Raw genomic sequence first — 13,827 nt, forward strand, 5'->3', positions numbered from 1 at the left:
TGCAATGTGATTGACCATATCAGATATGCATGGGAGGGGGTACGCATCGAGCTGCGTGTACCGATTGATGGTCTGGCTGTAGTCCCTGAATATTCTGTGTTTCTCCCCAGTTTTAACGACTACCACTTGGGCTCTCCAGGGGCTGTTGCTGGCCTCGATAATGCCCTCCCGAAGCAGCCGCTGGACCTGGACCTGATGAAGGTCCTGTCCTGGGTACTGTACCGTCTGCTCCTGGTGGCGACGGGCTTGCAATCCGGAGTTAGATTGGCGAAGAGGGAAGGCGGATAGACCTTTAGGGTCGCGAGGCCGCACACAGTGAGGGGTGGTAGGAGCCCGTCGAATTTGAGGGTTAGGCTCTGGAGGTTACACTGGAAGTCCAGGCCGAGTAGTAGGGCCGCGCAGAGGTTAGGGAGGACGTAGAGGCGGAAGACGCTGAATTCTAAGCCCTGGACCGTGAGTGTGACCGTGCAGAACCCCTGGACCGCGACGGAATGGGATCCGGGGGCCAGGGAAATTCTTTGGTTGGCGGGGTGTACCGTGAGGGAGCAGCGCCTTACCGTATCCGGGTGTATGAAGCTTTCAGTGCTCCCGGAGTCCAGCAGGCAAGAGGTCATGTGGCCGTTGATTTTCACACTGGTCGATGCGGTGGCCAGGTTGTGCGGATGAGACTTGTCGATCGTCACTGAGGCGAGTCGTGGTCGGTCGTCGCTGACGTAGGATGATGGGGAGCCTGGGGGGCCCAGGTCCTGGAATGCTGTCGGTGTCCATGACCCGTGGGGGAGACAAGATGGCGGCGCTTGAAGATTCTGCGGGGGACAAAATGGCGGCGCCCATGGGCTGCACGTTGCGGGGGTTGGACAAGATGGCGGCGCCCATGGGCCGCACGTGGACTGAGGGGGAGAAGATGGCGGCGCCCACTGGCCGCGTGTGGCCCCGGGAGGTGAAGATGGCGGCGCCCACTGGCCGCGTGTGGCCCCGGGAGGTGAAGATGGCAGCGCCCACTGGCCACGCGTGGTCTGGGGAGGTGAAGATGGCGGCGCCTACTGGCCGCGAATTGTCCGGGGAGATGAAGATGGCGGCGCCCACTGTGTGTAGGCTAAGGGGGTGGGGCGATAGCGGCGACTGCGCGGGTCTGGCACACCGCGGTGAAGTGCCCCATTTTGCCGCAAGCCTTGCAAAGGGCAGCACGGGCCTGGCAGCGTTGGCGAGGGTGCTTCTGCTGGCCGCAGAAGTAACATCGGGGACCCCCAGGGTGCGCAGGCTGGCATGTGGCGCAGGCGTACTGGCTGGGTAAGACCCCCGCTGGGGCGGCCGTCTTTGGCGTCCACGAGGGGTAGGAGGGGTGGGCCGCGCGGCTGGTGGGGTTGGCCTGAATGTTACGTGAGGCAACCGTCATGGAGAGCGCTAGCTTCTTTGTTTCAGCTAGATCGAGCGCGGCCCCTTCTAACAGTCTTTGGCGTATGAGGTCCGACCCAATCCCCGTTACGAACGCTTCCCGCATAAGAAGGTTGGAATGTTCAGTGGCCGTAACGGCCTGACAGTCACAGTCCCAGACGAGTGGGATTAGGGCCCTCCAGAAGTCTTCTATGGACTCACCAGAGAGTTGAGAGCAAGTGGCGAGTACGTGCCTGGCGAAGAGCGTGTTCGCTTTCTGTGTGTAGTTTTCTTTGAGAAGCGCCATGGCGTCGGCGTAGTTCGGGGCGTCCTGGATCAGCGGAAACACGTTGGAGCTCAACCTTGAGTACAGGATCTGTATCTTCGGAGCCTCCGGAACAGGGGTGGTCGCTGAGTTGATGTACGCCTCGAAGCAAGCTAGCCAGTGATGAAGTCCTTTTTGGCGTTGCTTGATTGCGGATCCAGCTGTAGGCGATCTGGTTTGATTCGGAGGTCCATCTTTTAGAAAATCTTTGAGCAATACATTGATGCATGATCAATTGAACAAAGACTAGAATTGGATACAACTGAGGCTTTATTGCTCTAAGATGTGTGGCCTCCCACAGCAGCTGGCGAAATGGCTGCTGAATGGAGGACACGCATATTTATACTCCGCCTACTGGGCGGAGCCAGCAGGCAGGGACTACCGGCGAACCTGTAGTACAGGTCCTACCTTACATCACCTAATACAGGTGCAACAGTGGTTTACCACAGGGAGCAATAGAAATTCAACCTGCCATCCAGAGGTAAATCTAATATGCAGATCAATTTGCCCGATTATAGAAACTACTGGATTTTTTTTTTTCACTGAAGTGCTAGTTTTACATCCAGATAGCAATTTGAAAATTGATCCCAGAGTGCCCAAGCTTCTAAGCTACAGCGCGATGACATAAGTGTCAGGGAACAAATAGGAATAGGGTGAAAGCATTATCAAACAGATATGGAGTTAGAAATCTGCTTTGGCCTTTGTTTGGCTTGAGAAAGGATACACAAGAACATGGAGATCCGAGGTTTTGTTCAAAATTAAGCATAATTAGCATAATTCTGATGAACAATTGGGGATCGGCACTGACCCTCAGCTGGTCCTGGATGAGAGTGGGTTGGATAATGAGATTTGGGAATAAGTGTGGACTCGTAGTTGTTTAAGTTGTTGCTGTTGCATCAGGAGGAGCATTCCTGTCCCTCCCGACTTTACATTCAAGTAAGTTAAGATTGAAGGACTGCTGGTCAAGAAGCAGTGTGGCTGGCATATGCCCCTCTCGGTGTGAGAGAAATTTCTGAGAGGAATCTTGAGACATGCAATTAACTCTTCATTAGCAGATGGAAGGAGCCTAATGCTTATTTCAACCAGTTACTGGTGATGTGTACTGTGAGACCCAATTTGGCATCAGGCCCATTTTAGGCTCACTTTGGGTACAAAATCTCCACAAAAATTAGTTGATTTTGCCCACAATTTATCCTTAGAAAATGGCCAAAATTGGTTCAGTGTTTCCTGATAGTGGGATTGTGGTGCTGGTGAGAGTTTGCCTGTAAGACTCAAATGTCAGGTGCTCATGGACTTTTGAACGCACCAATACATCCAGGTTGCCCAGGAGATCCAGGATTTCCGCTTGGTCCTTCAGGCCCTGGTGTGCCTGGGAATCCAGTATCGCCCTTTACGGGTGTTATCTCTTCTGGCAATGACAATCCTTTTGGACCTAAGAGCAAATGTAAACATTTAAATTTGTAAAAATCTCTTTAGGTCCTTTGAAAGAGATATTTATTTTCTTTCATCATAATTAATGAACCACTAAAAAGATTATAATAAACACATCTCCCTAGTTTTTTTTAAACCCAGAAATGACCAATTGTCATTCTTCTCATTGCCAGTGACCTGGGAAATACCAGAATGGCAATCTTGTATCTTTGATTCCTTATTTTGCAGAGCTCTGTTCAATGAAAACTGCAGCCCCATTGCAACAGATGCTATTACATGCCTTAGCATGAGGTTTTACAGTGAGTTTCTGGAAGGACACTAAAATGAATTTCAAGAATTAAAAACCACAGGCTGGATTCTTCCACCCCACCCGCCACAAGAACGCCACGGGCGAGACGCCGACAATAGTAAAATCCATTCACCTAGGGCGGGATTCTCCGGTCGCCGCGTGAACCCGGCCGGAGAATCCCACCCCACATATGACATGGCATAAAGGTAAAGTCACCATAATCCCAGATGACCACAGGCTACTTTCTCCTTTGAGGGGGAGAGCTGACTGGTGGTGATTTATCCTGAGGAACACCACCTCTCAGGCGAGGGACACGGTTAAGAAGGCAGGGCCTTCATAATGACCTCAGCCGGTACAGGAATTGAACCCGCGCTGCTAGCCTCGCTCTGTAGCACGTAGCCAACTGTCCAGCCAACTGGGCTAAACCGGACATAGGATATTACCACACTCACCTTTCTATTGAAAAAGAAATGTCTTGCAAGAAATGTTAGTTCATGACCAATTACTTTAATATTTTCATCCCCACTCTTTGCTCCAGTTAATCTGTGAAGTTGTGGGTAGCACGGTAGCATAGTGATTAGCACAATTGCTTCACAGCTCCAGGGTCCCAGGTTCTCGTCCCGGCTTGGTCATTGTCTGTGAGGAGTCTGCACATTTTCCCCGTGTGTGCATGAGTTTCCTCCGGGTACTCCGGTTTCCTCCCACAGTCCAAAGATATGCAGGTTAGGTGGATTGGCGATGCTAAATTGCGCTTAGTGTCCAAAATTGCCCTTAGTGTTAGGTGGGGTTACTGGGTTATGGGGATAGGGTGGACTTGGGTAGGGTGTGGGCTTGGGTAGGGTGCTCTTTCCAAGAGCCGGTGCAGACTCATAGGCCAAATGGCCTCCTGCATTGTATAATTCTCTGATTCTAAGTTACCTCGTTGTCCAGGCAATCCTGGTGGGCCTGCATTTCCACTCGGGCCTCGGACTCCTTTGTCACCTTGTAAACCTACAAGGTTAAATAGAAAGATTATTAAAATCAGAATTAAATGCAATACATAAACAAGTCATTTAGCCCAACCAGCCCATCAAAGTCTGAAGAATACCTACCCATTCACTATGACATTAAAATACACCCTCAATTTGTGCTCACAGTAGAGTTTCAAGTGCCTGAACATCAGGCAAATGACACTGAGCCCAGCTATATTTTCCTAGCTCTAATGTCATTGCAATGCACATGGAAACTTGGCAGCAAGTGACTCACCTGATGAAAGAGCAACGCACCAAAATCTAGTGATTCCAAACAAACCTATTGGACTTTAACCTGGTGTTGTAAAACTTCTTACACTGCGGATTGTGAGGGCTTGCTGTAGCTTTTCCTACATTGCAACAGTGATTACACTTCAAAAGAACAGAATTATTCTGTAGAAAGATCATTTAGATCTGAAACGTTAACTCTGTTTCTCTCTCCACAGATGCTGCCAGACCTGAGTTTATCCAGCATCTCCAGTATTTTGCTTTTATATAATTGGCTGTAAAGTGTTTTAGGGTGTCCTGAGGCCGTGGAAGGTGCTATATAATTGTACGTTGTGCTCCGCTCAGAGCAAAAAGATACATTTATGCTGGAAGCCACATTAATGAACCTTTGGCAGAAAGCAAAGTCTGCAGATCATTGGAAGTTCAAGCTGGAGTTGTAGTATTCATCAGAAATGACAACATTGTTAAATGTAGCAGAAACACAAATACACATGAGGAATACCTGAAAAGCCTGGGGTCCCGGATGAACCCCTCACGCCTTTGGGACCTTGACTTGAAGTGCCAGGAACTCCCTGTAGGATTGAAGGAAGAGAACAATCAAAAAATATGTTCTGTCTGGTGGGAGTGGAGAGAGGGAGGTGGTCATGGAACACGTCTCCACCAGCAGTGTACATTAGAAAATCACCTTTATATAAACTAAAGCAAACAATGTTTGGTGGTACATTTCCTTGCCGGCTATTAAATATTGTTACTGTCTTCTGGCAATATCTGCATTCCAACAATAACACCGATATTTATACAAGTTACAACTCCAGCTATAAGAATTAGAGTAAAGGTGAGTGGGAGTCAGACTGTTCATGGTGTCATTATGTATGCATACTTGAATATCAAAAGAATGGTAACTTAAATATAGCTGTTGTATTTACAGGGAAGCAGGTTGGGTGCGGGGAAGCCCAGAGTATGCTTGGCAAGGCTGGGAATGTGGAGATTCTCCTGAATTTAAACGCAGGGCTTTATTGTAATCATTTCATTCCGTTTCCTGCCCAGCTAATCCAGAAGGGGAAGGGAGTGAGAAATTGGGGCAGGGATGGAGAGAAAGGCCATTAGGAAGAATGGGGGGGACTGCAGTGGCAGCAGGAAGGAGGCCATCGTGGATGGCGGGGTGGGAGTGTATGAGACCGGGTCTGGGGGTGAGGAGGTTTGTGATCATGGTAGGGTAGACTGGAGGCATTCTTGGTCTATGGGAGGACTTTTGCTCTCCAGGTTGACAAGGAATGCTATGGCTTAGCTTCTTGAGCTGGCAGTTCCCACCTCCCTTTTAATGTCAGGTTTCCTGAGCTCTGAAAAATAATTTTGGGAGGAAATAGTTACATTTAAATTAAGCTATGAACTGCACCATGGGGGCCTGATTTAATGAACTGTCACACCTCTCACAGAGCCCTTGCTCAGGACACATTTATTCCATATTTCTTAATTTTTCAACCACCTGCTCCTGACCTTCTCATGTATGTTATGGGTGGGGATATTTATTCCCTCATTTACTCACATGTTGCACCAATGATTGGCCAGAGAAGAAAATTCACTCAGAAACAGGAAAATGACATAGCTGAGTTATGTAGCTGGGGACCATGGAATTTAAGTCCAGTGGGTGTATTTTGGACCTGACAGTTTCCTTGCCTACGATAACCTGACTTAATATCCAACAGGGTAGGGAGATTCTGGAGTAGGCACAGGACCAAGTACTCCTGATTCACAATCCTCGAAGTTGTTGGGATGTGGGTATGATTCCTGTCCCAGGCAGAGGAGAAGGAAGTGTCTGTTTCCAGCGGAGTGGCAGCCGATTCCTAACCCTGGAGTCTTTTATAATAATAATCTTTATTGTCACAAGTAGGCTTACATTAACACTGCAATGAAGTTACTGTGAAAAGCCCCTAGTCGCCACATTCCGGCGCCTGTTCGGTACACAGAGGGAGAATTCAGAATGTCCAATTTACCTAACAGCACGTCTTTCGGGACATGTGGGAGGAAACCGGAGCACCCGGAGGAAACCCACGCAGACACAGGGAGAGCGTGCAGACTCCACACAGACAGTGACCCAAGGTGGAATCGAACCTGGGACCCTGGAGCTGTGAAGCAGCACTGCTACTGTGCCGCCCTCGTACTGAGATACAGAGTGTGTGAGCATATGATCGTGTTGGTGGCCAGAGGGAAGCACTCCAGTTAAGCCTGCCATGAAGACACTTACATTTCCCTCAAAGTACGAAGTCTTACAACACCAGGTTAAAGTCCAACAGGTTTGTTTCGATGTCACTAGCTTTCGGAGCTCCGAAAGCTAGTGACATCGAAACAAACCTGTTGGACTTTAACCTGGTGTTGTAAGACTTCGTACTGTGCTCACCCCAGTCCAACGCCGGCATCTCCACATCATTTCCCTCAAAGTAATTCGCGCTATGCTTCAGCTGTCTGGTGTCTCAATGCCTGGGAAACCTGTCTGCCCACTAAAATGTGCAAAGCAGGTTAAATTAAAGGCGACCAGACTTATTACCATATTCAAATTGCCAATGATTCCCCCTGTCTGGTTTCCATAAAGGCTAGGGGTGGGTAGGTTGGAGGAACGTTGGATTAAGATTCAGAATCCTCCCATTTTTGCTCCCCATCCTCTTCCAACTTATCCATTTCTTTTTTTCAAAAATATATTTTATTAAAGTTTTCAAACACAATTTTTCCTCCTTACAAATCAACAAAAACGGTAACATGATAACTAATAGATAACATTGTTTAAATAAAATAGTGGACTAACAAAATAACACGAAATAGTGCTCCCCCCATCTAGAAGAGAAACAATTTACCCCCCCCCCCCTTCCCTCCCTCCCCCCCCCCCCCCACCACCCTCTGGGCTGCTGCTGCTGGCTATCTATTTTCCTCCTAACGTTCCGCTAGATAGTCGAGGAACGGTTGCCACCGCCTGGACAACCCCTGAGCCGATCCTCTCAGCGCAAACTTCATCCGCTCCAGTTTTATGAACCCTGCCATATCGTTTATCCAGGCTTCCACGCCGGGGGGTTTCGCTTCCTTCCACATGTGTAAAATCCTTCGCCGGGCTACCAGGGACGCAAAGGCCACAATATCAGCCTCTTTCGCCTCCTGCACTCCCGGCTCATCCGCTACCCCAAATATAGCTAACCCCCAGCTTGGCTTGACCCGGACCTTCACCACCTTCGAGATCACTCCCGCCACTCCCCTCCAATACTCCTCCAGTGCCGGACACGACCAAAACATATGTGTGTGGTTCGCCGGGCTTCCCCCGTACCTGTCCTCCACTCCGAAGAACCTGCTCAACCTCGCTCCCGTTATATGTGCTCTATGTAGCACCTTAAATTGGATCAGGCTAAGCCTGGCACACGAGGAAGAGGAATTTATCCTACTTCGGGCATCAGCCCACAAACCCTCCTCAATCTCCTCCCCGAGCTCTTCTTCCCATTTTCCTTTCGGCTCTTCTACCAGCTCCTCCCCCTCTTCTCTCATCTCCCGGTATATGTCGGACACTTTGCCCTCCCCGACCCACCCCCCCGAAAGCACTCTATCCTGGATCCCCTGTGTTGGGAGCAGCGGAAATTCCCTCACCTGTTGTCTCCTGAACGCCCTCATCTGCATATACCTGAAGATATTCCCCGGAGGCAGCTCATACTTTTCCTCTAGCGCTCCCAAGCTCGCAAACGTCCCATCTATAAATAAGTCTCCCACTCTCCTAATTCCTGCCCGGTGCCAGCTCTGGTTGTTCCTGATCGGGGACCACACCGAGGCTCCCAACACACCCTTCTGTCGCCTCCATTGCCCCCCGATACTTAATGTTGCCGCCACCACTGGGTTTGTGGTAAACTTTTTCGGGAGAGCGGTAGTGGCGCCGTCACCAGCGCTTTTAAGCTTGTTCCATCTCCAGCCTTTTCCACGCCGTCCCCGCTCCCTCTATCATCCACTTACGGATCATCGCCACATTGGCGGCCCAGTAATAGTCGCCCAAATTCGGCAACGCCAGTCCCCCTCTGACCCTGCTACGTTGCAGGAACCCCCTCCTTACGCTCGGGGCCTTCCCTGCCCACACGAAGCTCATGATGCTCCTATCTATTTTCTTGAAAAAGGCCTTAGTGATCAATATGGGGAGACATTGAAACACAAATAGGAACCTCGAGAGGACCATCACCTTAATCGCCTGCACTCTGCCCGCCAGTGACAGCGGCTGCATATCCCACCTTTTGAAATCCTCTTCCATTTGCTCCACCAGCCGAGTCAGATTGAGTTTGTGTAAGGTTCCCCAGCTCCTGGCTATCTGAAACCCCAGGTATCGGAAGTTTCTTTCCACTCTCCTTAGCGGCAGGCCATCTATCCCTCTACTCTGGTCCCCAGGGTGTATTACGAAAAGCTCACTCTTTCCCATGTTAACCCTATATCCCGAGAAATCTCCAAACTCCCTCAATATCTGCATAACCTCTGTCATCCCCCCCACTGGATCCGCCACATACAGCAGTAGGTCATCTGCGTAGAGTGATGTTCCTCTCCCCCTCTAACCACCCCTCTCCATTTCCTGGAGTCTCTCAGCGCTATGGCCAGTGGTTCAATTGCCAGCGCGAACAGTAATGGGGACAAAGGGCACCCCTGTCTTGTTCCCCTATGTAGCCGAAAATACTCCGATCTTTGCCGATTTGTGACTACACTTGCCATTGGGGCCCCATAGAGGAGTTTAACCCAGCTGACAAACCCCTCCCCGAACCCAAACCTCCTCAGCACCTCCCATAAATACTCCCACTCTACCCTATCAAATGCCTTCTCTGCATCCATTGCCGCCACTATCTCGCTTCCCCCTCTGCTGGGGGCATCATTATCACCCCCAATAGCCGTCGCACGTTGACATTCAATTGTCTCCCCTTTACGAACCCTGTCTGATCTTCGTGCACCACCCCCGGGACACAATCCTCTATCCTCATTGTCAGCACTTTTGCCAACAACTTGGCGTCCACATTCAAGAGCGAGATAGGCCTATAAGACCCGCATTGCAGCGGGTCTTTATCTCGCTTCAGGATTCGTGATATCGTCGCCTCCGACATTGCCGGGGGTAGAGTCCCCCCTTCTCTGGCCTCGTTAAAGGTTCTTACCAGCAGCGGGGCCAACAAGTCCACGTATTTCCTGTAAAATTCCACCGGGAACCCGTCAGGTCCCGGGGCCTTCCCTGCCTGCATGTTCCCCAGCCCTTTGGTCACCTCGTCCACCCCAATTGGCGCCCCCAGGCCTGCCACCTCCTGCTCCTCCACCCTCGGGAACCTTAGTTGGTCCAGAAACTGCTGCATCCCCTCTTTTCCCTCCGGGGGTTGGGACCTATATAACCTCTCATAAAAGATCTTAAACACCTCATCTACCTTCCCTGCTCTCCGCACCGTAGTTCCCGTTTCATCCCTAACTCCCCCTATTTCCCTCGCCGCTGTCCTCTTACGAAGCTGGTGGGCCAACAGGCGACTCGCCTTTTCCCCATATTCATATCTCATCCCCTGTGCCTTCCTCCACTGTGCCTCTGCCTTCCCTGTGGTCAGCAGTCAAACTCCACCTGGAGTCTTCGCCTCTCCCTATATAGTCCTTCGTCCGGGGCCTCCGCATATCTTTTATCCACACTCAAAATCTCCCCCAGTAATCTTTCCCTCTCTTTGGCCTCTGTTTTCCCCTTGTGAGCCCTGATGGAGATCAACTCTCCCCTGACCACCGCCTTCAGCGCTTCCCATACTACCCCCACTCGGACCTCCCCATCATCATTGGCCCCCAGGTACCTTTCGATACATCCCCGCACCCTTCCGCAGACTCCCTCATCCGTCAATAATCCCACATCCAGTCGCCAGAGTGGACGCTGTTCCCTCTCCTCTCCTAGTTCCAGATCCACCCAATGTGGGGCATGGTCTGAAACAGCTATGGCCGAGTACTCCGTTCCTTCCACCCTCGAAATCAGTGACCTTCCCAAAACGAAGAAATCTATTCGGGAGTATACCTTATGGACATGGGAGAAAAAGGAGAACTCTTTGGCCAGCGGCCTAGCAAATCTCCACTGATCCACTCCCCGCATTTGGTCCATAAACCCCCTAAGCACCTTGGCCGCTGCCGGCCTTTTTCCGGTCCTGGATCTCGATCTATCTAACCCTGGGTCTAGCACGGTGTTGAAGTCCCCCCCATTACCAGGTTTCCTACCTCCAGGTCTGGGATACGTCCCAGCATCCGCTTCATAAATCCCGCATCATCCCAGTTCGGGGCATATACATTAACCAGCACGACCTCCATTCCCTGCAGTCTGCCACTCACCATCACATATCTGCCACCGCTGTCCGCTACAATGTTCCTAGCCTCGAGCGACACCCGTTTCCCCACCAATATGGTCACCCCTCTATTCTTTGCGTCCAGCCCTGAGTGAAACACCTGTCCCACCCATCCTTTCCTTAACCTAACCTGGTCCGCCACCTTCAGATGCGTCTCTTGAAGCATGGCCACGTCTGCCTTCAGTCCTTTTAAGTGCGCGAACACTCGGGCCCTCTTAATCGGCCCGTTTAGGCCTCTCACATTCCACGTGATCCGCCGGACTGGGGGGCTGCCCGCCCCCCTCCCCTGTCGACTAGCCATCACCCTCTCTGGGCCAGTCCCACGTCCTGGTCCCGCGCACCCACCCGTCCCCCAGGCGGTGCATTCCCGCCTCGACCACCTTTTCTCTTAGCAGCTCCCTTTCGATCTCAGCAGCAACACAGTTGTCCCCCCCCCTCCCCCCCCCCCCCCCCCGCAAGATCCCCATCTAGCACGGTTACTCCCCCCATATTGCTTCCGAAAGTCAGCTGACTTCAACTGACCCCGGCTTCTCCCGCTCTCTCCTTGACCCCCCCCGTGTGTGGAACTCCCATCCTCCTTGCGCCTATCTTCCCGCCATCACCTCTCTGGCGCGGGAAAGAAAACCCCGCGCTTTCTAGAACCATCCCACCCCCTATGGCGCAGCTCCCCCTACAGCCCCGTCCCCATCCCCCGCCTGTGTCTCTTTTTCCCCCCCACCGGCGTCCACATTTCTCAGTGTCCCCCCCCCTCCTCAATTTACACCTCTATACATCAACATTGTCGTTTTCCCTCCAACATCAGTCCCTCAGTTCTGGTCCAGTTTCTCTTTTTGGAGAAAGGTCCATGCTTCTTCCGACGTTTCAAAATAGTAATGTCTATCCTGGTAAGTGACCCATAATCGCGCCGGCTGCAACATCCCGAACTTTACTTTCTTCTTATGGAGCACCTCCTTGGCTCGATTGAAGCTCGCCCTCCTTCTCGCCACCTCCGCACTCCAGTCCTGATACACTCGTATCACCGCATTCTCCCATCTGCTACTTCGTACCTTCTTGGCCCAGCTCAAAACAACCTCTCTGTCGTTGAAGCGGTGAAATCGCACGACCATCGCCCTAGGTGGTTCTCCAGCCTTTGGTCTCCTCACAGGGACCCGGTGGGCCCCTTCCACTTCCAAGGGGCCCGAGGGGGCCTCAGCTCCCATTAGCGAATGTAGCATCGTGCTCGCGTAAGCCCCGCCGTCAGCTCCTTCCACTCCCTCGGGGAGACCCAGGATCCGGAGGTTCTTTCTCCTTGATCTATTTTCCAGGACTTCAATTCTTTCGATGCACTTCTTATGAAGCGACTCGTGCGTCTGCATTTTGACCGCTAGGCCCAGGATCTCGTCCTCGTTGTCAGTTACCTTCTGCTCCACCACACGGAGCTCTATCTCCTGGGCCTTTTGTGTCTCTTTAAGCCCCTCGATTGCCTGTAACATCGGGGCCAGCACCTCCTTTTTTAACACCTCCACACACCGTCTTAGAAATTCATCCTGGTCCGGTCCCCATGTCGCCTGGGCTCCCTCCGACGCCATCTTGTTTCTTTCTTTCCTCTGCCGCTGCCCTCGAGGACCCTCCGTGATCTGGTCACCGCCCCCGATCTTTTTCTTTCACACTGGGGGGGGGACTCCCTGTTGCTTCACCCCACACCGGGTTTCGGCGTGAAAATTTCCCGTTGGGGCTCTCAAAAAGAGCCCGAAAGTCAGTCAGAGCTGGAGCCGCCGAAACGTGCGGCTTAGCTGAGCATCGCCGCAACGGAACAACTTAACCATTTCTATAAATTAAAAATCATCTTATTAGCATGAATGAATGTCCATTGTAAAACTGCTTTTGTTCAGTTCTGAACTTTTGGCAAGTGTACAATTTGCAATGGAAAATATTTCAAGACCGTAGCTCACCAACTGGAGGGGTTAATTTGGAGGCCTTTGCATATCCAATCCTCACTCCAAACTCAGATGAAACCTACAATTCACACCTGTCATCTCAGGACTTGATTTTCTTTCAATGTTCCTTCTGTGACTTCTCAAGCACCGTCTTACATAAACTGCAACTGATGCAGAACGCTGATACTCAGGCCACACCTAATATTGAGTTCTGCAGACCATCAACCATCCTTGTTAATCTCCATCATTGCCCCAAGCCATCGCTATCACTGGAGAGGAAGCTCAAATAAATGGAAGATTGAAAGGGTAACCTGAAAGCTTATAATGGGTAGAAAACGATATTGGGAGCTTAGAACAGGCTGCATTCATTTGGAAACTTCACATGCGCAACTTTGGATTTTGGAAGTGACCTTCAAAAATTCAGGTTTGCAGAACTCTTGTTCCATTTTTCCCCATTATTCATGTTGGGAGGGACATCCGGTGGCAGCCATGAAGTGAGTGGTCGCACGTAGGATGGCTCCTGCCTAAGGACTGCTTTTACGGCACTTTTTGTCCGTTTTGCAGGGGTTATGCAGGTGGAAAAGAGGTGCAGTAGAACTAAGATTCCTCTTCCGGTAAAAGATGTCGAAGAGTTATGAAATGAGGAGTGTGTCGAATAAGAGGCACTCTTTGGACTCAAAGGACACTCGTGGCACAGGAGGAGAATACATGGCGGAGGGATCTATGGCGTCGTTGCCCGCTCAGCAGTCAACAGACAAATTGGTGGAGTTCTTATTGACTGAATTTAAAAAGGAAAGGTAGGCAGTCACTGAAGACTTGGTGGAACTGACTGAACCGATTTGGGCAGCCCAGGAGAGGGTGGAACAGTGGTTGGAGGCTCAGAATGTGTCGATCCAGAAGGTGG

The 13,827-nt window shown here is 51.0% G+C and overlaps 2 protein-coding genes across 2 annotated transcripts in view; one reads left to right on the top strand and one right to left on the bottom strand.

Annotated features, from left to right (window-relative positions):
* LOC140389659 (transmembrane 4 L6 family member 20-like) overlaps positions 1–13,827 on the top strand; it is a 165,455-nt gene that overhangs the window by 133,347 nt on the left and 18,281 nt on the right. The gene's annotated exons all lie outside the window — the stretch shown is intronic.
* Positions 1–13,827, bottom strand: part of LOC140389019 (uncharacterized) — a 142,518-nt gene that overhangs the window by 27,983 nt on the left and 100,708 nt on the right. Inside the window, exons 26-28 of the mRNA XM_072473186.1 lie at positions 5,160–5,229; positions 4,338–4,409; positions 3,006–3,131 (exon numbers count right to left, since the gene is read on the bottom strand). Coding sequence (XP_072329287.1) covers positions 3,006–3,131; positions 4,338–4,409; positions 5,160–5,229 — 268 coding nt within the window. The remainder of the gene's footprint in view (positions 1–3,005; positions 3,132–4,337; positions 4,410–5,159; positions 5,230–13,827) is intronic.

Source organism: Scyliorhinus torazame, chromosome 14 (assembly GCF_047496885.1).
Source record: "Scyliorhinus torazame isolate Kashiwa2021f chromosome 14, sScyTor2.1, whole genome shotgun sequence".
Classification (NCBI taxonomy): Eukaryota; Metazoa; Chordata; class Chondrichthyes; order Carcharhiniformes; family Scyliorhinidae; genus Scyliorhinus; species Scyliorhinus torazame.